The 24,015-nt window shown below is 40.8% G+C and overlaps 1 protein-coding gene across 3 annotated transcripts; it reads left to right on the forward strand.

Moving 5' to 3' along the window:
- The first annotated feature begins 46 nt into the window (after positions 1–46).
- CRTAP (cartilage associated protein) lies at positions 47–22,082 on the forward strand. 3 transcript variants are annotated; one of them, XM_068935724.1, is made up of 8 exons: positions 47–383; positions 474–551; positions 4,321–4,470; positions 5,141–5,312; positions 7,820–7,948; positions 9,702–9,847; positions 11,683–11,766; positions 21,370–22,082. In XM_068935724.1, the coding sequence occupies exons 1-8, from the start codon at positions 102–104 to the stop codon at positions 21,427–21,429; spliced, it is 1,101 nt and encodes a 366-aa protein (XP_068791825.1). In that variant the 5' UTR covers positions 47–101; the 3' UTR covers positions 21,430–22,082. The 3 variants fall into 3 exon arrangements, with proteins under 3 accessions (XP_068791825.1, XP_068791824.1, XP_068791826.1); XM_068935725.1 differs by having other exon boundaries at positions 49–272; XM_068935723.1 differs by having other exon boundaries at positions 47–551.
- The last annotated feature ends 1,933 nt before the right edge of the window (positions 22,083–24,015 follow it).

Raw genomic sequence — 24,015 nt, forward strand, 5'->3', positions numbered from 1 at the left:
GCGGCGCCGGCGCCGCCCCGCCCCGCGCTGCCCTCTCCCCTCCGCCCGTGGCGGCGACGTGGTGGCCGGCGGCGGCGGCGAGGCGGGAGCCGGGCGCAGGGATGCGGCTGGCGGCGGCGGCGCTGCTGCTGGCGGCGGCGGCGGCGCAGTACGAGCGCTACAGCTTCCGCAGCTTCCCGCGCGACGAGCTGATGCCGCTGGAGTCCGCCTACCGCTACGGCCTCGACCAGTACAGCACCGAGAACTGGCCCGAGAGCGTCAGCTACCTGGAGGTGAGCATGCGGCTCTACCGCCTGCTGCGCGACAGCGAGGCCTTCTGCCACCGCAACTGCACCACCGCCGCCGCCGCCCCGGCGACCCCGGCCCCGGCCGCGGGCGGCGAGGCGCTGGCCGAGCTGCGCCTGCTGGCCGGGGTGCTGCGGCGGGCGCAGTGCCTGCGGCGCTGCAAGCAGGGGCTGCCCGCCTTCCGGCAGGCGCAGCCCGGCCGCGACCTCCTCGAGGACTTCCAGCGCCGCGAGCCCTACAAGTACCTGCAGTTCGCCTACTTCAAGGTAAGGCCCCTTCCCGCCTTGCCGTCCTCTTCCTCCCTTTCCTCTCCCTTTCCCCCACCCAAACCTTCGTGCCTACCACCCTCCCCTCCGGCGGGCAGAGGGCTGCGTGGAAATCGGGGTGTGTTACCCCGCGTGGAAACGACGGTCGCCGCTCAAGGCCGAGCGAGCGGACGCGCCGCCGGACCCGGCCTCCTCGGCCCCTTGCCCGCAGAGCCGCGCGCTCCCCGGGCGTGGGGCGCCTCACCGGGCGTTTCCTTCCACGCCACCTTCGCTGATGCTTGGCCACCCCCTCAGCGAGGCAGGCCGGCTGGTGTCGCTCGGAGGCATCGCGGCGGGGGAGGACGGCGCGGCGTGCCCCTACATGCCATCGGCTGCTCTAGGTGCCCCATTAGGACGCCCCATGTTTGAGAGATGTCCCATCCTACCTCCCGACAGCCTCGTCCTCAGAGCAGGTTATCCTAGACCGTAGCCCGTCGTTTCATTCTCTGTCACCCCTTCCAGACCGCTTTTCCTGAAACACCTATCGGCCCTGCTCTGTTTCTCTTCGTTGTCTCCCTCCATCCTCTCCCCCGCTGGGGCTCCTTCCCTCCCATGGTGCCGACCTTGTGCATCTTCATCTTCCCCAGCAAATCTTGCAGCCCATTCCTTCTACCCACCTTTGCGTAACCCGTCGCGGACCAGCTTGTACCTTGTCTTTCCCCCTACTTGCCCGCAGGGTACCATCCTGCTCTGTCTTCACCAGTTTTTCCACAACTCATCCAGCAAATCCCCTAAATTAGCTCTTGGTTCTTCCCGAATCCCCAGCCGCCAGATCCTGGCTCCTTATGCCTTGTTGTGCAGTTCCTACCCCGGCCTTCTTACTTTTCCATCCTTCTTAATTTCTTCTAACCTTCTTTAAAACCTTTTCAAACCCTTCATGTCACTGCTATGCTGTAGCTCGCTCCACTGCTTCCTCTCCCTCAGCTTGTCCAGCTTCCTCACTTGCTCTCTTCTCTTCCAGTTCTTTCAAGTGGTCCCAACGTGTGACTTACAGATAACACGATGCCTACAAAACTCTGAAATTGTTACAGCTACAGGAAATAAAAAAGTTAAAATCGACTGCTGAAGTATGGCACTAATGCTAGCTGTGGAATGGTATTTACTTTTTACTCTAAGGTCAGCCAAGACTGGGAACATCTCTCTTACCAGATTTCATCATGTATTTCTAGCTTCTCATCCTCCTGTCCAGGATGTAGTTCACAGTTTTCTCACTCCTTTCTCATTTTCGTCTTTGGTCGTTCTCTAAATGAACATCCATGCCTCCTTCCATCCCCTCAGATACTGCAGCTACTTGCATTTCAAGCCAGTGGGACAGCTGGGGAGGGAGGGGAGCAAGCCTGAACTGTGTCGTTTGGTTAGATTGTTTTTTCACGTAGGGAGTCCCTCCTAGTATATCAGAGTATTCATTATATAGGGTTGTATATTTGCATATTCTTTTTAAGATTGCTGCTTGAAAACACACTTTTTATTAACTGTTGCTTATTATTTGTAGGACTATTTTTTTTCCTCATATAAAATTTAAATCTTTTTCCCAAGTTGCATAAGCTAAGGCAAGGAAATATGTTCTCATGCAACAGTAAGTGTCTGCATGCACAGTACTACATGGGCATGGTTTTGTGCATTTAAAGTCATCGCTAAGATTGTACTGAAAAACTTACTTAAAGCCTCGACACACAGGTGAGAGAACAGAAGGTATTTAAACATGGGTGATTTCTTTTGAATAATGGAGCGGGCAGCCACTCTCCTAGTTCTGAGATCAATCTGCAGCTACCGAAGTGACATCATCACAAATGTTTCCATTTATTGCCCTACTTATTTTAATTATCCATTCCCCCCTCCCCCCCCCCCCCCCCCCGTGGTATATACAAAGTTTGCAATGTGTGTATCACATCAATAATGTTTTTGGAACAAAAGTTGCTCCTGCTTACTGTTTCTGTTACAGTTTAGTAACTGGCAGGTATGAATGCGAAAGGGAAGTTAGAGAAATCCCCTCTCCCCCTTTAAACTGGTTTTTGTTCACATTTGCAGTAGGTTTGTGAGGTGCAGTTTGCCGTTTCTCTCTCCAGTATCTGTTGTTTAAAATCTCCATCGCTGAGCTCTTCTCTCTCGCTTGGAGAGTTCTGAATGGGTTCAGCGTACTAGGGATTTTGCAGATACAGCCACTACGTACAAAGGGATTTTTCTGGCTGGTGGTTTCCTGAAGAAGGAATGTCAGGTTTTTTTCCGTAACATCATTTAGCATTGTAGGAAAAAGGAGGTGGGAAATGCTTAATGTAATTTTTTTAGAGTGACAGTGTATTTATTCAGGTGTGTTCAACAGTGAAATTTTGCCACGTCTTAGATCCTGGGAGCAGATGTTTCTGTGCTGCTGCTTGCTCCTCTGGAGGGCTGTCTTTCTCAAGGCTACTGAGTTTACTTAAGAATGTGTTTCTACAATTTTTTTTTTTTTTTTTTAGCGGTGGAAGTTGAAACCAAGAATAAATCACAGACTAAACAAAAATAAAATGCCTATCAGCCTACCAGCAAATAACATTAAAGCATAAAGCACAAGAGAAATTAAGCATTTGACGAAAGTGCAGCTGCGATTTCCCTTTGCATGTAGCAACGTCTGGGCTGACTGGAAGTGCATAGTTTTGGGACAGCCAGGAAGTGCAGCTGGCATCGTGCCTTGATGCTTACAGCAGCACAGCAGCAAGAGCAGATGTTAGGGTTGAAGTATTTCCGTGGTGTAACAGTCCCTCAAATTTCTTTCTGAAATGAAAGGGTTCTTTTTATGGATACAAACAGAAGAGTGCATGTGCACACATGCTTGTGATTCTTGCTCATAGTCTTACATATACTTTTCCATAAGCTATTTCAGATGTTAGGTGGAACTCTGTATCAACTACACATGCATACGCTATGTGGATGTGTTGATCTGGATCTTTTCTTACAAGAGAAAAGGTTTTAATATTTCACAAATACTTAAAACTTTCTCACTCTCTCACTCTCCCTTTCTCTCTCCATATACTATATGCTATATATATATTTAGGTATATATGTAGGACACAAACATAGACGCACATACGTATTTGGCACATACCTAGTTGTAAATGAGGAACATGTACTTGACAAAGTATCTCCAATGGAATTTGAAGTTTGCAATTTGGTTAGTTTAAAAATGCATGCAGAAAGTCACATAATGCATTAGGACACAATTGCTGAGCAAGTAACTGCTGCTTGCTGGAAGTTTACAGCATCATCAAGAAGGTATATTACTGTAATATTGTCTCCTATGCTGCTAGGCAAATAAGCTACGTAAACACCATGAAAAAATTGGTAAGCGATCACTCCTGCCCGATAGCTATAGGTTAACATCAGTAATTGCTAGGTGATTTATCCTGCACAGGAGCAGCAGTATAACGTTGTGCCTTGACAGCTTTATGAGCAGAAGAGGAAAAAGTATTCTTTTCTATTTGTAATCATCATCTATACTATTTGCAGTAATAACAGACTTTTAAAATAAAAAGCAGAATGAAATATTCGCAGTGGTGCAGGTAGTAGTAAAACTGAGAAGCATATTATCAGTGTTACCATACCATCATATCCTCTGAGACTATGGTTTTAGTAGAAGTAAGCGTGGGAATACAGAGACTGCAGGAAAGTTTGTTGACAAAAACTGGGAAACTTTGAAGAGGCTTTTTCAGTTATCTTTTTTTTCCTCTTCCTCCTCCCCCCAATCCCTGTTTAGGCTAATAACCTTCCAAAAGCTATTGCAGCAGCTCACACGTTTCTTCTGAAGCATCCAGATGACGAAATGATGCAAAGAAACATGGCCTACTATAAGACTATGCCTGATGCTGAGGAGCATATTAAAGACTTGGAAACAAAACCTTATGAGGTATGCTTTTTATTCATAGTCTGGTCTTTTAGAACTTTTTTAATTTCTTGTCTTATTGTGTGAGATTCAAGGATCTCATTTGCGTACATATTCTCAGGTCTTACTGTGCTTTCCCTCTTCTTGTCTTCCTCAGAGTCATCTCTGTTCTGCCTTCTTCATGCATTCAGTAATTCTCACCTCTTGTGCTTATCACTGCTCCATAAGTCTCAGCAAGTCATATACAGTGGTATACCTGAGGGACACTACATGCAGATAACCCATGGAGCTAAGGAGGTGGATAGAGTTATTCAAACGTGTGAGTGCTGCAGCAGCACAGCTTAACATATTTAAGATAACTAGTGTTCAGACTTCGCTGAAAATCTCTATCAAAATCTTTGCTTTAGAATCGCAGTTACCTCTGTCCAGCCGATTATTTTGTTAATCTGAAATGGAGTTACATACTCTACCAGTAAATATCTAGTAAAATCCTTTAGTCATCTGTGTTTATTGCCCTCGTGTTAACTGAGTAACAGCTTATATAGTAATTCAGAAATACAGAGACCTCTTTTACTGTGTTTGAATCCTCACGATTCAAGGGAGAAGACATTTTAAAGTACCTTAGGTACCGAAATTTATACAACACTTTCCACAGATCAATTACTGCTAACTTTCATTCCTGCCCATTTTTCAGAATCTCTTTGTCAGGGCCGTGAGAGCATACAACGGTGACAACTGGAGAACGTCCATCTCGGACATGGAACTGGCTCTTCCTGATTACTTCAAAGCCTACGATGACTGTACGGCAGCCTGTGAAGGCTCCCGAGAGATCAAAGATTTTAAAGAGTTGTATCTCTCCATTGCAGGTGAGTGGTTAGGAAATGATAAGAAAAAAGTACTGAAAGTGCATTTCAGTTTATCCTTAGGATGAGTTACCAAAGCCCCCCTTCCACAGTTTGCAACGTAAAATATACAGGCTGCCCCCTGCTCAGTTCGGGCCAATGTGAGTTTATTAGAGTCGCTAAAAACTGCTTGAATTCTGGTTTAGTTTTTTTTTTTTTTTTTTTAAGTAATATATAGGTGGGAGATGTCAGAAAATCAGAACAGAGGGTTCTCGCATTAACATGGAAATTAAGAGTGTCAGAATAAAACAGATATGTAAATAGTAACAACTGTTCCATCCAGCTGGCAATAGTTATCCAGTCCAATCTCTTGACCATAATTTCCATATCAATTTGGCTGCCTTTGAGGCTCAGTATTTAGCCTGCCTTCCAAAACCACTGTGTGGTTTCAGCATCACTGGTGATAATATCACCTTTCTGATAAATACGATAAATTTCTGTTGCCTCTTTTTCATCTGACGTACCTGAGTTTTGCCAGCAGATGCTTTTTTGTAAGCATATAACTCTGAAAAAATCATTGCTTTGCAAAGGAAAAGGAATATCATCTTTCTTGACTGTTGTCAAAATGGCACATGCGCATTTCCTATGCTCTTCAGTAGTGAAAGAAACAGATCGTTTTGTCAGAGCTCTGGGCTCAGTGTTGTTGACAGTATTTGTGTGGAGAATGCATTTTTTTTTCCCCAATACATTTTTCAACATGAAAAACGCAACAGAATTTCTAAGTTGCCAAAGGAAAACCAGCCCAAGTTTTTGTCCTAAAGCTAACATGTGTGTTGGCGGGGGGAACTTTGTGAAATAAGTTGATATAAGAGCAGCTCCACAATATCTCAGCTGTACAGGTGCACGCCGACTCCACACTAACATGGAATAGCTACTGCAGGCTGTTCCCCAAGCCTTGCTTTACTTGTAAGCAAAGCAGGCAGGTGTCTAGGACACCAGACAAGGAGTGTAGAGGTCACATCACAGGCAGCAAAGCATGAACCACAGGCTTTCTCCCCAAGTAGCCCAGAACCCTGACATCCGGATAGTTCCCTGCCCCCGTAAGAGTAGCCATGGCTCTTCTGCTGCGTCCATGCCCAGCTGTGCTTGGCGCTTACCATTACCTTTCCTCTTCCTGCTTGGAATTGAAAGGGCAATTCCAGCAGTTAATGGTGGGAAGGAGATGTACCAGTACCACGTGATGTCATCAGGACCACCGTGTATTTCAAATATTTTGTCCTCATCTGTGAGGTAAGAAAATTCAGATTTACTTGCAGCGTTGAAAAGCTTCAGCTGAACTGTGCTGTTGCTCCAGGGAGACATTTCCTGCCTCCAAGGTTTTTTACTGTAGGAGGTGGACGTAGCAGAAAATGTTAACCAGAAATATGTGGTGATTGCAATAGGTACATATTTATCCCTGAACAGTGAGTTACATCTGGAAGCCAGCTGTCTTCATTACATGGGATCGTTTCGCTGAGGAACTCATGGCTCTGGCTTTAAGCACTGGCTGGAAGTGCACACCACTCTGTCTGGAGACTCCACTGCTCTTGTAAAAGACGGGCCTGGTAATTTCATTTGGCCAAGCACTGTCAGTTAGCTCCTATGCTCTTCATGTTAGGAATTGTCAGAGATAAAAACAGGGAAAGGAGCCTTTGCTCTTTTGCTGTTTTTGTCGGTGACTTGCTGCACAGCCTTAGATAACTTGTTTAACCTACCACATGTGGCTTGCAGGGAAACAAAGGCTTTAAAATATTTGTTGGATGTTGTTGCTTAGTGTTATTTGTCCTGGAAAGTCCTGGAAGTTCTCTGATGGAAAGTTTTCTAGGAATGTATTTCCTTGAAGGTAAGATCACCGCTAGTCCTATCCCATTATACTAAGCTTTTGTAAACTGGATAAGTATTTGAGCTTGAAGTTCAAACCTTTTTGGATGAAAGTTGTACTGTAGCGAGCAGCGTATTGGTGTTTGTCTTCCCCTTCAAAACGTACAAACTGCAACAAATGCTGCCGTCTCTAGATGGTTACTTTGCAATCACCCTATGTCTTTCTCTGAGGCATTGTTGTGCTCAGCGATGTGTAGACCTTAATTATGTAATAATTGAATGAAGTTGCAAAGGCTATCAAACATTTAAAAACAGCACTGTTAAGTTCATATGAAATAATGCAATACTCCATAATACTGTATATAAAAGTTACAACCAAAGATTGCCTGTAGGTGTCAGTGAAACACAACTGTTAGTTCTCTCAGGTGGCAGCTTGGATATATTTGAAATCCAAACCCTAATGACTTTTACAGAAGGGCTGAGTATCAGTACTTGATATGTACTTCAGATGGAATTGTAGATGCTCAGTACTTCCAAGCAGCAAGCCTCAGCTGCATATGACCCAGGAGAGCATTACAAGGCCAAATTTTAATGGATAGCGAGCGGGAAGGGTTATAATAATTCACTGTGCTCTGTCCGTTTCCTGTGTTGTTGTTGTTTTTTCTTTCTAGATCATTATATTGAAGCCCTTGCATGCAAAGTACAGTGCGAGAGTAATCTGACACCGATTATAGGAGGCTTTGTTGTTGAGAAATTTGTGGCAACCATGTACCATTACTTACAGTTTGCTTATTATAAATGTAAGTAGTGATCTAATGTGCTTATATAACACTTGGATAGCGTGAGAGACTTTCCTTCAGAGTCTTTTTCCTCTAGTTATATTGCTTTTGAATGTAAATAGTAGCCTTCAGAATCTGCGTTTTAACCTTTTCTGGGACTTTCATGAGATGCCTGCAGTTAACAGACGTGTGAGATAAATGTATGTGTTCCTCCCCTGTTCATAAAATTATCCATGATAAAATAAAGTGCTGGATGTAAGTCCCATAAAGGCTGGATTCTGCCCAGGCCAACCCCCCTCCGCTTTAAGAAATGCTTGGTTGTGACTGGTCTCCACTTGGGTGCCTGAAAAATAAGATGGTTCCTGAGTAAGTGTGATCTCATGTATCACATTGTCCATCATTCTTTACGATACCCACTGCCAGCACAAGTTACGTATCCCTTTCAGAGCTTTATAGAAATGGTAAGATTTCATCATGTGTATTTTAGGTGTTTAAATGATACATCAGCTCTTCTGCCTTTTTGAAGTAGCTCACAGTATGACACCTTAGGGTAAATAGTCAGCCACTTCCTACACGCTGGAATACAGCTATGCAATAACACCAACTCATTTTGTAGGCCTATATGGTGACACTGGTGCCAAAAATGCACGGTGATCAAGCTTTTAGGCCCACGTGGTTGATAAGCAGCTGAATGTATAGCTCTAACAAGAATTTTTTTTTTTTTTAACTTCCGTATCGTTCAGTTAGAGAGAAGGAAAAACTGTGATTTCAAGGCAACACTTTGAATGTAACACCAACCATTGAATGAATACTCAGTTCTTGATTTACTATTCAGAACTTCTTCCACAGAGAAACCTACAGAGTATTTCATACCATTATCCCTTTTCCTAGTGGATTCTCATAATGTCATTAGAATGGAAGCACATGGGGCTAAATGGATTTTGAAAAAAGAGGGGACTGCTTAACCCAAATGATAGTGTGCTGGTGCTCAGTGATTACACATTCAATAGATAAAACATTCAGTGAATTTTCTGGTTTCATGAGGAAGCACCTGCACTGTGAAGAACACTTATTGCCCTTACCGCCATTCCTAGAGGCTCCAAAACCAAAGGGAAGAATTACTCAGCCATGTAGATCCAAGCTATTAATGACTTTTGCATATGTTGTTTGACTACCCCTTTCACACATTCACTCTTCCCCCTCTTTGTCAATTCTAGTAACACAAAGGGTGTTGGGGGCGGGGGGGGGGGTGGCGTGTTGTTGTTGTCTTTAAGAAATGCCACAATGGGAGTCACCAAGCTGTGGGTCAGCACTTTACTGATACTGGGATACTTGGGTGGGACTTTTGGTTAGGATTTTCTTAGAAAACCATCATGGAAACATGGTGATTTACTAAATTACTGTCAGTGTTGAAGGTAAGTTATACCCATTTTGCCGAAGAGGAAGAAGATAGTTCTTAGGGCAGCCAAACTCCCCTATTGCTCTTGTGCATGACCTGATGCTTATAGCCATAAACTTGCATTGTGTTACATATTGCAGAACTTGTAAGCAGTTTTGGATCTGTGGCCTTTCATGGTTTAAAACAGAAAAATAGCATGTTCTTTCTGGGAAGCATTTATTTATTTATTTATTTTAGTGAAGCTGATGGGGAGGTGGAAAATGGGTCCTGTTTCCCTCTGAGTTTTTCTGAGCTTAGATATAAAAGGAATTCTGTACTTTTGGTTCATTTACCTTGCCTATTTATTTTTGTTTGTTTTCTGCTTTTATTCATTAGTGAATGACATGAAGAATGCAGCTTCTTGTGCTGCTAGTTACCTTCTGTTTGACCAAAAAGATGAAGTAATGAAACAAAACATGGTCTATTATCAATACCATAAAGACAAATGGGGACTCAAGGAAGAAGATTTTCAACCCAGATCGGTAGGTGAATGATCCAAAATGCCTTCTGGGCACGTTCAGATATTTCCCTGGAAATCAGTGAGTTATATAAGCTGTAAAAAATTGGAGTTTAGCTCTAGAGGTTCTGGAGTTAAAAACAACTGTTTTATTAAAACCATATAGAAGGTTGTGCACAGAAATGTACTGTGTAATGTCGTTATAGTTCTTCCCTTTATGCTGATATATGCTACAATATGATGAGTAAGTTCTCGGTGGTCCTTGTCTGCCACTTATGTATATTTGTGTCATTATCTGCCTGGATTAATAAAATAGCTGGCCGCTGAAATCTCCTGATCGAAAGATCACTTAAGTCACAGATGGGCTTATGTCAATCACTTGTCACTTGCCAAGAGGTAGTTGCCCACCTACTTGTTATTTCAGGTTCTGTTGGCATTGCAATGTGTCTGGATATAATAACCCCAGCTAAATCCACTTTCTACTTACTCCATTTAGAACAAAGCTGGGTGAACGAGGACTGAAAATGCAAAAAAAGGATTACAGCCATATTGCACCTAGTTCTCTAAGTTAGAATACTTTTTTGATGATTACACTTTCCTTCCTCTCAGGCCAGCTAGCTCAAGACAAAAATACCACTCCATTTGAGTTAAGTGCATTTTGTTAGTGGACAGTTGCTGAGTTATGTGCAAGACTCACCTTATCTGCACACTGGAAACCAAAGTCTGTGCTCTGCTGGCAGAGACAATGCAGAGAAAATGCATTTGGTACTTTCAGGCAGTAGCAGCGAGTCTGAACTTGCATGGGAAAGGGACCGCTTGGACGTTACTGCTCTTCAGACTAGAACCGCTCTCTGTAGCCATACTGAAGACGATGTTTGATGTTGTTAGGAGTGAGGGTTTTAGCAACAGAATGAAACAGCAAACCGCAAACAGAGCTGGCATATGTGTGCAGAGAAGACAGAACAAGGTCCCTACACATTAACTCTGAATGTTTCATTGATAACTTCTCAGGAGTTGGGGACTACAGATAATTTAATTTTTAAATATAAAATATTAAATGCACACAGCTGTGTTTTCTTATACTTTGATCCATCTCAGTGGGAACAGAAGTTGTTTACTGTCCTAACTGCCGCAAAAAACATAATGTCTCTGGTTTATTTCATGAAGTGGTAGAAAGGGTGACAGCAGCACTTGGCTCTGGGACCTAAGCTTTGGGTGTCCTTGTGAAAGAGGAAGAGTCTCCTGTTTTTTGCCCCCGAAAGAGTTAAATGGGATAAGCAAAGTGGATTGGCAGTGTTAACAAATATAGGGGTAGCTGTCTCTGAGTTAAACTGTGCTGTCCAGGCAAACAGCCTGAGGAAGTGAGGAGGGACAGGTGAATGACCATGCAGAATGATCCTACCCAGACTCAGGCTGGAGGAGGGAGTCAGTATCATGCAAAGAAGCTCAGCATCTGCTTTTCCCAGAAACTCTCCGCTGCTGTACAGCAGTACATGGGGAGACGGAGGCTTTCTCACGTCCAAAGCCCGCTGGAATGTAGGCACAGGCTGTTGCTGAGCTCTGGCAGTCTCTTTCCTTTATTCTCAGACTAGCCAGTGCTTTGAAACATGAGAAAGGGGAGTGCTTTGTTCTTCTCACACCAGTGGTGCTTATGGTTAGAGGGATTCACAGAAGACATTGGATACGCGGCTTGCTGTTCTGCTGTTTCCTTTTTCAAACGTTTTAAACCTCCCCCTCCCCAGCATCTGCCTTCTACGGGGTCTGGATCTGGTTTCATTGGAATAGTTTCAAATACATATGATGGCACTCCCCTGTCTTGCTATCGTAAAATAACATAGACATTTTGGGGTTTTTTCATAGGATGCAGTTCGATACCACAACATAACTACACTCCAGTTGGAAATGTACGAATTTGCGAAGCAGCATGTGATGGATGATGATGAGGTGAGTTTTCTAGAGAGAAAGTTGTGGTCAAAAAAAAAAAAAACTAGCCATCGTATTATTAAAGTGGAGATGATATATAGATAGAATTCCAGGACTCATCTAATATGGAAAAATCTCCTTGTAGCCTTGACCAATTTATCATAATTTTTTACTGTGTGAATCAATATAAGAAGCAAATCCAAGGACCTTTAGGTCACTCATGTGCCATTTAAAAGAACATGGGGCAGTATAACTATTAACACAAAGGTAAATGTAGTCTGCTCAGACAAAAAAAAAAATCCTCTTTGCAAGATGTAACAGTAGGGGGCACAAAAGTAATGTATATATATCTAAAGCAAGCTTTTTTTTTTTTCCTTTTTTATGAAACCTAGTTTAAACTAGATTTAAAAAATCTGTGTAATTTTTGTCCAGAAGTAACCACCTAAATTGTAAGCTTTTTATCAAAGGGAAGTCCCATTATCTGTTATTTCTTTCTGCACAGTACCATTTTGGTCACTCAGTCTTGCTTCTTAACTGCTTGAAATTCATGGCCAAATGACATATAAGAACTACTATTAGATATGAACTATGTAATGTGGGTTTTCTGTGCAGGAAAAATAGTTAAATTGTTGAAAGGATTTTTCTTTGTCCCTCACAGCTGAGATTAAAGTATAAATCATGGAGGCTTTGGGTTGTTTTTTATTTTGTTTTCAGAACCTTTCATTTAAAGGTTTAAGAAATCTTCAGATGTGGGAATAGTTCATTGCTTGCGTTGACAAAGAGCCATGCTGAATTAGAGTGTAGGGCAATATACTTGTAATGAGCGCTGCTGAGGTGTTTTTAGTTGTAACAGAAAAGAGAAGGATGTTTTATGTTATAAAATGAAATCACCTTTACAATTTTTACATTATCCAGCGCATAGGGAAAGAGACTATTTTACAATGGAGAAATAATAATATGTCTGTGCTGCCTTTCAGCATGCTAGTGACCTGAAAACAACTCTATACACAAAATTCCATTGCAAGATTACTAGACATTGAGAAGATTGAGAAGTCTTTCCATTGTGATAAAACTCTGTGAAAGACAGTTTAATAGGCTTGTTATAAGGTTAAATTTAATGAGGACTGGTCTGTATTGGTTTCCACCAGGGTGTGTAAATACTTGCACACTTTTTTGTTTTCCCCTGTTGATTTGTGTAAACACTATGCTTTACTGATGATGTTTTCCTATGTTAGGCATAAACTCCATTTATAATTTTTTCCTTCTTTCATATCTGCTCCTCCAAACAAAGGGATGAGTAATTAAGGAAGGAGAGAAGCAGTCCTTTGTGAGCGCTTTCCCCATATGTTGTTACAAGAAAGGATTATGGAAACAATCTTCAGATTCAAGCACTGTATATAGAATAAACAAGTGTTCATCTGTTGGCATTCATTCCTGTAGGCCATTTCACTAGTGCAATAGCAAATGGCCTTAGGTTTTGCAGGAGGGAAGTACAGAGAAAAGTAAGATTAAACTTTTGGGGAAGTGTCAGGGAAGAAGCATTCCAGTGGGTTACATATTTGGGTTAAACAGCCAAAATAACTGGGTCCACATATATCCGTACCCCACACCTCTTGCTGTACCAGAAAAGTTTCTATTCGTTCTCCTCTCCCAGGGAAAAGCTGCAGGGCTTCTTTGCCCTCACCAGAGCTGAAGAACCTGGGAGGGATGGAGGCCATCCATGCCTCTGGCTTGGCTCTGGCTTTTGGTAGTGAACTCACAAATCCCTGGCTAGCAGAACTTCTCCTTGGCTGCAGGAGCCTTCCAAGGTGTCCAGACAGAGCAGGAATAACGCAAAGATAAAATAGCTACCTTGCAGTTTCTGCTATACGGGCAGGACCTGGTAGTATAAGGGGATTTTTTTTTTTTGTTTAATATTTCTCCTGGCACGGACAGAAAAGTTTATTATGTTGGAATGCTGAAAACTGATGAAAAGCCCAGATAAGGTGTTACAGTAAAAGCTTTATTAAAAATTGTTAAGAATGGAAGCAACCTCTCTTCTTAGTGCACTCTGTTTATTTAAACCATGTGCTTCTTGGACCACAGATCATGCCGTCTGTGAGCTTTTGTGGTCCCTGTTTGCTGTCTGTGTAGTTGCTTGTGGGCCAAAAATCCTACAATATAATCTGAGCAAAAAAATCATTCCCGTTCCTTGAGTGAACTGTGGCAAAGCAAAAGGTTTAGTATAGCAAAAGGATCCCTTCCTAGGTGAATATGTCCTTATTCCCAAATGGTGCAGCTCACTTTATTCAGAATTTTCAGCGTTCCCATGTCCCAGATCATCCATGTGTCTTGTTAAATCCCATTAGCAAAGCAAGTGAGAACATCTGGCTTCTTCCAGTAATACATGGAACATGTAGTAATGATTTTTGCATATGTCACTACAAGAAATACTGTCTTGTTCACATTACTTTAGTAATGTTTTTCCACAAGGAAATGAAAAACTTTAGTTTGAACATTCAACATGGTAGAGGTGACAGAGAATATTAGCGCCAACTTGCTACAGATTACTTTTTTCTTAAAAGTAATTACTGTTAAATATCCTTATAGAGTTTTCCACAGTGAAGTTAAAAGAACATTACACATGTTGTCATCTTAGCTAGCCATGGATAATTGTACTTCTTGATTTCAGTTCAGATGTGTAACACATAAAGGCTGTAATAGATATAACTTCTAGTATTGCGCAGATTTAAATAGCAAAGTGAAATGCAGTTAAAGAGCCAGATATTCAACTAGTGCAGATATAACTTCAGCACTTCACTAACTGTGTGAGACAAACAAGTTTCTGGCCCATAAATTCAACGTTCTTAAGGATTTTTTTTCAGGAATAACTTTACTTAGCTATTCTAAAATGCACTAGAACCACAAGTATTTGTCTGTGATGATCCTGCAATGTGAATTTTCTCCCAGTACTTAATCAATAGGTGAAGAACCGTTGGCAGCTTTGACCCTTTTTTGTTGACATCCTGCTCTTTTTTTTTGTTTACAATGTTTGTGTCCATGTGTATAATAGCTGAGGTTTTAAGTGCTTCATTCCTGAGTGTGAGGCAAAGGAGAATAAGTGTTGAACTGGTGACTGGTGGAAAGAGAAGACAGGAAATAGCATCAAGGCATGATGGTGCAGTGGACTACTGATAGCAAATAATAATCTGAATTCAGTCTATTCTTCTGTTCAGAAATTGCCAGCAATATATTTTCAGCTTTATTAGCTCACTTTTGTACATATGTTCAAATGATGTATACAAATGCGTTTCTGACTGCAAGTTGTAAAAGCAGACGCTGTCCTGCCTATGACCTCAGACCAACACCACTACACTGAAAACAGCTGGTGGCAGCTGTTTAAGAGCTAGTTAACAGGTAATTCACATTGTTATGGTCCCTGTTTAATGCAGGATTCTTTAAAGAAAAAAGAAAAGGAGACATTTTTATCATCATCCTTTCCTAGTGGAGATATTGGCCATGTGGCTGGCTCTCTTCAGAAGCGTCATGCTTTTCCCAGTTGTTTTTTTTACCATTGGAAGTATGTGATGGTCAAAGGTGTTCCTCCTTCCCTATAAACCACCTGCCACCACCAATGGCAGGATGTCCCTGAGTTGCAGGTGCTGAAATTAGGAGGATTTTTTACCCTCCCAGATTTTCTTAAACTTCTATGTATAGCATAAAGCAACAAAGAGAGCAGAAGTAGAATTTAAAAACAAAGCCACTTGAAGGCTTCTATCTTCAGCGCAATGGATAGGAGCAATGTTTAAGTTGCTCTGAAAATAGACTGGCTCATGTTTTGTAGGCTTTACAAAAACATTAAGAGGAAAGCACATTTATTAGACTACTGTAAAATGCTACTGTAATCACTGCAGTATACTGTGAACTCCCATGGTGTATGGGAAAATAAGTTATATATTCAGAATATATAATATAAAAAAAAGAAATGGAAAAATATTAGAGAAAAGTAGTTGACATATATGTAAGGAACAGTTAAGCTTTTTTAATATTTGAAAAAAACTAAAAGCATGTGACAGTGGGTCACACTGCAGACTAAGTATCTGAAAAATAAACAAGTTAAAGGCCAAATAATTTTTCTCCACAAAGAATTGAGGGATTTTTTTTCCCGGCTAGAATGCGAGGAATGTCGAGCCTGGTCTTTACTGTTCATGGATGATTCGAGGAGGGCTTTGAGGTGGTCACAGTGAACTCTCATATTCTCATTGAAATTTAGATCACGGAACTTTTTCTTGATTGAAAGCTGAATAAACCTTACGGCCACCATGGCTGAGTCATTCATTGACCCAAACCTTACTATTACCCTAAAATAATGTCCCCCAAAGTATCACTGGTCAGTGGGCTGTATGGTATTAGTTTGCAGGCTGTATCAGGGCACTTATTCTCCACAACAGGCTATATGAAATCTTGGACTTCTGTCATGCAAAATGGCTGTTAGTCCTTGAAGCTAGATACGCATTAGCAAAACAAACAAAATACAGTGTTTTTCATGAATCTAACTCTGTGTTGCCACCGCAACTAGCTACTGAAATTGAAGGGAATCAAATTTGTTAGTGTCACTGTTGAGCAAGTTTCGAGTCATTGTGATCTTCCAACTTTAGCAAAATCTGTTTTGTGGTGTTTTTTTTTTTTTTTTTGCTGTGAAGAATACCAGGGGAACATTTTGTGGGATAAATGTTTTCCTTTTAGGTCATAGATCATAAGGAAACAAACAAAGATCCAGCCAATTCTTCTGTCTCTCTGTATTGTCTGTTAAAGCTCAGTTTTTTGGATTAGTCAGGATAAAGGCCTTTTCTTATTCATTTGCTGATCATCAATCATGCTTTTAAGCATATCCCTAAAAATATTTTTTCTGTAGATCTTAATTCACTCTAGAACATTATTATTTTAGTATTCTCTGATACTTCCCTGCAGAACAGACTGGCACACTGCAGTGCATGTGGAATCCTTATACAAAATGCCATCAGCAAATCTGCATGGAAAGTATGGGTTACTGCAAGAAAACTGCTTTTTCCAGAACTTTTCCAGTCCACAGTGAGAAAGGACAGAACAGATTGCAGTTGGAGGCAAGGGCCTAGGAATGATTAATATTGGCCAAGCGGAAGGCAGCGCTGGGTTTTAGCAACGAAAGGAGGAGCATCTGGGTCTGTCAGGGAGCGGTTCGACTGCTACTGGTTGCTACTATGTTTAAATGCTGCTGGCCAAAGAAAAGTTGGTGCTGGACCATCAGTCTCAAATGGGCTATAGCTGAGTCGTATATTGGTAACTTCTCCTCTTTGTTGTTTATTTTAATAGCTGGCTAGTAATCTCCAAAGTACAGATGTTTTATCCAAGAGGTTGTGTTTTGTGTGTGTGAATGCAGTATTTATATTGCGTCAGGCTAAGGATTGTTGCTGACCTTTCCTAGTGGGTACCTCAGTCTTGGACACTCAGCTTGGGGTGATAAGTGAGGAGGTCTGCATTTTTCCTCCTCTTTAGGACTTCTTTTTTCCAATGCTGTAGCTTCACTTATAATAGCTGGTGCACCACTTGCACTAAGCTGGGTTAGGTTATACGGAATTGACCAAGAACTCTGTTTTAAAATTATTACTTATAATAATTCACTTACATACTGTCTCTAAGACCTTCTGGAACTATTTACTTACTGTGATCCAAAACTTGTTCTTTCTTTTTGTGCCTCTGGTCAGTTGTTAATCTAAGCCAAGGGTGCTCAACTTGAATATCTGACAGATAATTAAAGACTCCAGTTGATCAGATCAGCTTCACTGGTTCTTCCTTCCACTCACGCTGGTGTGGGAACCTTCCTCTGCTGCCGCATGATTTCCTGCCTCCCTTATTTCAGGCTATACCTGTCCCATCTTTTCCCCTGTATCTTTCCTGTCATTCTCACCTTCTGCTGGCCATCCCGGGACTGGGAGAGGGAAGAGGTCTGCACTGCAAGGCTGTAGGTCATCAGGGTGCTGGCAGAGCTGGTGTTCCGGCAGCACGTACGCTTGACCTCCATCGCAAACCAGAAGGCGGTGACTGTGGACCAAGGGCCAACTTGCCGACGAGGAAGCGCTTCCCAGCATCTGACCAAGCCATCTGCTTGGTGTGTACTTACTTTCCAGTTGTCAGTTGCCTAACCGTCAGGCATGTACTGGCCTCACTATACACCCTCCTCTTCCTCAAGCTTAGTCAGACTTCACATACTGACTTATTAGCTGCCAACCAGCCTGCTAGATTATGCTGTGAGCCATATATTGCACAACCCTGATTTAAATCAGCACTGCATCTGAGCAGCATGTTTATGTAACCTGCATTAGCGTTGGATGGCTGTTGGCCTCTCTAGCAGAAAGAGCTATGGGTTTACAGCTGTCTTTGTATGTAAAATTTGCTGTTCTCCCTATTAACATAGGACCCAAAGAGCTGAGGAGACAACAGGAGGAACTATGTCTCACTCAGTGCTTACATTATAGCACAGAATCATGATACGATGATTTCCAGATGCCAAGTCTACAGGCCAGCATGAGGTTAGATAATCTGTGAGCAAGACTCTTTTTCCCTGGAGTTAACACCTGTGAAATATTTGCTGACTTCAGTCATGCAAAATACCTGATGCTGTGTCAAGTGAGTGTTAATGGGGCAAGGGCAGTGATCGATCTAGTCATGGCTGTTAGTATGACAATGTGATCAACTCTTCTGACGTAGCATTATCACCTTTTCATTAGGATGCCAACCAGAATATCAACAACATGCAAATGTTTTGCATTTTGATGATAAAGCACCAGCAAAAACATTTTAACTGTAGGTTTTCTGTATCTTTTAACTGTAAACTGGTGTTTCTACCTTTTCAAAAGCAATCAAAACCCCGGCAATTATTCAGTTACATTACAGCATTTTTTTCTGTATAGTTATTGTTTCAGCAAGTATTTTCATATTTTTGCCACATTTCAACCTCTCTTACTCCCCAGTACTTCTCATTAGACCAGAAAGCTCTGTCATACCCTCCTCTAGAGATCAACTCCAGACACAGAGATTTCGGTCAGATTTTTATTTCAAATACTGCTACTTCTAAACATCCTTTTCAGTCTAAGTTTTTTTTTTCACCCGCTTTTGGATTTGAAAACGTATCAGAAGAAAACACATGAACTCTGCTTGGATCATCATCTTTTGGATTACTCTACCTTTCTGATGAGCACGAAAGTAATACAAAGTCATTTAAGTTCCTATGTGATTTAGTTATCAAAGGCACAGTAATGAAATGGCCATGTCTTCATCATACCATTCTTGGTCATGCTATCCGATGTTTCTGCCCTTCACCCTGCCTCTCAAACCTTTACCATTTGAGGGTTATCTTTGCAAGTACACTGAAAAGGTAATTCCTTCTTAATATCTGTTGCTCCTTTATGAAAATATGATCCTGAGGTATAAACGAATCTGTCTGAATTTGATCTGAGACCCCCTAAAGTAGACATCTTTATTCCCATTGTCAGAACTCTGTGCCTATTTGTAGTCCTTCAAAAGGTACCTAAATGCTTATGCATACAGATTTAGGAGCTGTGCTAGAATCCCTGGACTTTAAGTTCTCTGTGGCTCTGTCTATGTAATTTTAAAATGACATAGAGCTTACATAGCGGTTATTGGACCTAGTGGATATTTTCTTCCTGTGCATTTTTGAAGTGGTATTGAATTCCTCCCGTGACTGGGCTCCTCAGGCAATGAAAATGCTTTTAACAAAGAAAAACGTGCAGAAATGTTGAATTCCTGTTTTCCAATTGCCAGACTTCCTGCAACCAGGAGGACAGGCAGGAAATATGAAAGTGCTGGCAATTTTTCTTGCACTTTATTGAATTGGATGCTTAGATGTTTTGAACAAATTCAAAGCAAAATAAGTTGCCGTCCTTCTGGACTCGCTAAAACCACTTCACAGTAGCAGGAACTCAAGTTCTTTAAGATGGAACGGTGAAACAGAGAACAAGAGCAGCAATTATTTCAGCCAGCTGTCCTCCCACTTTTATTTTTGTTTGCTTGGTTCTCCCTGTTTCTCTCCTTGCTAATCACACTTCTGAAAAATGTGATGTTAATATTTTTAATCTTGCTGTATTCAAAATAAACAGAAATTCTCTATTTTTCATTTTATAACATTTTGAGTCTCAAACTGCATATATCTTGAAGATGCAGTCTTCCTAACGTATACCTTCCTAGATGGAAGAGGAGCATCCCAGCAAAGATCGTTTGCTTTCAACGCAACTGTTATAAATTCTGATGATTTTAAACCTGAGAGTGAGTAAGAGCTGATCACATTTTCCAACAGAATATTTTTCAGAAAGTGTTGATTTGTTTGGGAAGAAAAGCTAAATGACATCTTTTGACCTTTCTGGAACATAAGTTTATGTGGAAAAAGGATGGACAGGAAATTGAAAAAAAGCTTAGTTAAATTAAAACAGTTTAGCAGAACACAGTAGTTATTAGAATAAGGGGCTGGAAATTTAAAGCTAGGCATCTTCAATCACTCTACACCTCTCTTAGCGTTCAGTATTTGAGTTGCATCAAAAAGTGAAAATATGCAGAGGCATTCCAACAATGTCTCTCTTCTCTAAGGCAGTGTTGTTTCTGAACGGTATGCAGAGGGCAAATGGGAAAATATGAATATTTCTGAGGGTGCAGGCAGATGTGCTGCTACATTAAATTTTAAATAATTCGAGTTGTTACTACTTCCCTTTCACCTCAGCCTCCTTGTGTTACTTTGGATTGAAACCCATTATGAAAGGTTGCAGCTCAGTTACTGTAGCTTGGCTGAAGAGGCAGTAAATTCCAGCTGGTGGGGCAATAACAACCCAAAATTCTCAAGCATGACTACAGGAAGAGATTTGACTATGATATATGACATACGACTAGGTCAGGAGTAGTTTAAATAATGAGAGTTGGATTTTTATGCTGTGTTGGTAGCCCTTGTTAGCAGGGTGGGGCTTATAAAATTACATCATAGACACGCGTGTATATTTGTAATTTTTCTGGTTTGAATTTAAAACCAAAGCATTTGTTTCCAGTATGGAAAACATTCTACTATATCTGTTTCTATGTATTTTTGCTGCGCTGAAGCGTCACATGCGAAGATTTGTGGTTACAAGAGAGGTATATGGTAGAAGGGTGCAACAGAGGTCATTACCTGACAGTTACAAAGTTAGTGTTCTACAAAACACTTTTGCTGTGAATTTTGAAGCTTTCTGAAGTTCTTTAATGCTTTATCATATTCTAACAATTTCCTAATTTAACAGGCTTTTTAATCGTTTGTGCCGCTACTTTCTAAATTTGATGTTTTCATTGTCTATGTAAATACCTCAAAAAGTGTAAGATTTGCTGTGAATTATATCATTTTCTTCTTTTAAAGATCTATATGTCCTTGCAAGTACGTGGGCTACCTCTGTATGGGCCATTTAATTGCAGTTTAAAAGCTTGTTGTACTAGCTTCTGTATGAAGGGTGTTACATAAAGCCAGTTAGTTTGACAACTTACTACAGTTTATGTTTTAATTAAAATAGTTAAAATTTTTCCATTCATTTTGCAGTAGAGTTAACCTATTTCTGTTAATTTTAATCCTTCTAGGGTGAAGTTGTGGAATTCCTTGATGAGCTGTTAGAAGTGGAGGAAAAGAATGAATCCTGATGAGTGAAACCGTCATGAAGTATTTTACAAAAACAAAGACCCATCATTGCTCCTTACTATTGTTTTTGGTCACCTGTAGTTCCAGTTAGATATACCTCAAAGCTGCTCCTTTAAGCGCCATCGTGTGTCACGAGATCCACTCCTGAAAGATCACTGCCATGCTGCACTGACTCTTTCATGAGCATGGCTTTTCACTGTGCGTTTTCAGAATTGGGGCATATGAGTTTTCCTCTTGAGCTTTCCTTCCTTAGGCAAACACAACGAAACAGACTATTCATATTTTCTGGGCTAACACTAAGATTCCTCGTTTCAATGCTGTTCTACTCAGTTGTAGCTGTACAGCTGAATTCTGAAGAACTTTTGTCAGAATATGAACTGAGTAAGATATAACAGTTCCTCTAGACTTTCTGAGCTATGTAATTGTATTATTTATATATGACTTTTTTCTATGATAAAGTGATAAAGCGTAACAAGTAAGAACATTTATATAGCTGAAAGAAGATGTTTAACAAAGCACAACTAGTGATCTTCTAAAAATTCCTCTGAGTATTCTGTAAGCAGTTTTGATCTTTCTTAAAAACTAAATAAAATTCCATGATGTGAAACTGAGGTCACTTAGAAATGATGCAATAAATGAATCCTTCTCCCTCCTATCAATTCTTATTCTTTCTGTGGAAACGAGTTGTGGCTCCTGTGTGAGGTGGGGCAAATCTATAAAAAGAAAGATGGTTGATAAATTTATTATTCTCTCTTGTAGAAAATAGTTTGTATGTTTTTTTAGTCTGGTGGGACAATATCTGCATAGTTTTCATCCAAAAAATAAGTACAGTTGTGAAGTCTGATGCAATTTGAAGTGGAATCATGAAAAATATTTGCATGCCAATTCCTGACATTTTTACTGATTACAGGGCAGGGCCCTATACAGAAATATTTTGGGTCCCAAAGACACTGCGTTAGAGATGAACAGTGAATGAGTGCACAAGAGTAGTGAAGAACAGAAATCCCATTGACCTCAGAGGATCCAGGGTTTCATCCTTTGCTTTCCTGTCTTTCCTCTCTAAGGACCAAGACCTGCGAGTGGTTCCATCCTGCTTACATCAAGGGTAGACCATAGCATTCAGGGCCTTTTTGACTCAACCCTAACTGAGCTGAATAGAAGTGAATTCTAAAAACAAAATCTGTTTTAGGGTTTTAAAAAGGCAAAACATGAACTTGCGCTGTCTTGCTGACCTGCTGCTGCTGTAGCTTTCATATGCTCTACCTTTGAGTTGCTACAGACAGAAAGAAGAAAAATCCACAGGATCAAGTTAAAGTATCCTGCAGTCTGTGATTACGATGAAACACTTTAAAATGTTAAATTGTGCGTTAAAGATGTTTGGCGGGTTTGATTTTTTTTTTTTAGTTTCTTTAGTAAAACTCACAACTAATCATTTGAAGTCAATGGGTGGGCCAAATTTTATTCTGAAACTGAGAATCTATCAAGAGCCTTTTAACTTGAGGAGATCTACCCAGCTTCACTTTTGATAATGAGATCAGCATTTGGCTTGCTGTATGCCTTCAGCGTACAGAATATGTATCAGATTTCTTTTTACTTTTTGTTCTACATAATATTTGGACTCCATTTATTGCTATTTTATCTAGGAATTTAACTTTACTTTTAAAATTTATAAGCAGATGATAAATATAAATTTACTTACTTCACCCTGAAATATGCCTATTACAATATTCTGCTGGGGTGGCCTCTCTACTTTATCCCTAGTTTTCTCACGTTCAAGACGTGAGTGTGATCAAGAGAGAGGCTACTGCTCTGGAAGCTTCTTTTGTCTCCGTGCTTTCCAACCTGCTTAGAAGAACAGCTTCAGATTTTTTCCTCAGGAACTATACCATTGAAGTTAAAATCATGTGCTCAAATAACTTCATCTTGGATACATCTTCATCTATCCTTTGTATCCAGAAATCCCACCACTGAAGGGAATGAAGCTGGCTGGGGGAGGATATTCCCATCTGCATTGCCTTAGTTTTACAATATTTTTAGTTTACTTTTTTTCTCATTATGATTTACCAAACTGACTTACAGGGTCTGCTAAGCACAGACTGTTTTCTGACTGTTTTTTCCTGTGACGCCCTAACTTGTGTGCTGCCTGTAGGTACTACTGTAATGCAAAAACAAAGCGCCTTTAAGACTCTTAGACTCTTGGAGTGTTACCTATAATTCAGATTACTGAGCGTGATGTTTTCTGTAACTATATATCTTGTATGGAAATAATGTGTATGCATAAAGCTTATAAATAGGTTTTATCGGTTTGTAAAGCAAGTGGAATCTCCTGCAGTGGGTGCAAGACGACAGAAAATCAGGTCCAGAATGTTTTTAGTATGCCATCCAGAAGTATTTCTTTCCAGTTAAGTAACTGCCTTCGCTTCTTTCCAATGCTAATTTACAGTAACAGAGATTGCTATAATCTTTTTTAAAATATATAGTATGTGGTGAAATATTGTAATAATTTCATTCTACTGGGGAGACAACGAGCATCACAGTTAACCTGATTTGTGATTCATTTGACTTTAGTGGGGTTATACCAGGGATAC

This window comes from Struthio camelus, chromosome 2 (assembly GCF_040807025.1).
Source record: "Struthio camelus isolate bStrCam1 chromosome 2, bStrCam1.hap1, whole genome shotgun sequence".
Lineage (NCBI taxonomy): Eukaryota > Metazoa > Chordata > Aves > Struthioniformes > Struthionidae > Struthio > Struthio camelus.

Excerpts from the sequence above, each read along its gene's own strand:
- CRTAP (XM_068935723.1), top strand. The coding sequence starts at position 102 with ATGCGGCTGGCGGCGGCGGCGCTGCTGCTGGCGGCGGCGGCGGCGCAG. Across the intron at positions 4,471-5,140 it reads TGGAAACAAAACCTTATGAG|AATCTCTTTGTCAGGGCCGT; the intron begins GTATGCTTTTTA and ends CCCATTTTTCAG. Across the intron at positions 11,767-21,369 it reads ATGTGATGGATGATGATGAG|GGTGAAGTTGTGGAATTCCT; the intron begins GTGAGTTTTCTA and ends TAATCCTTCTAG.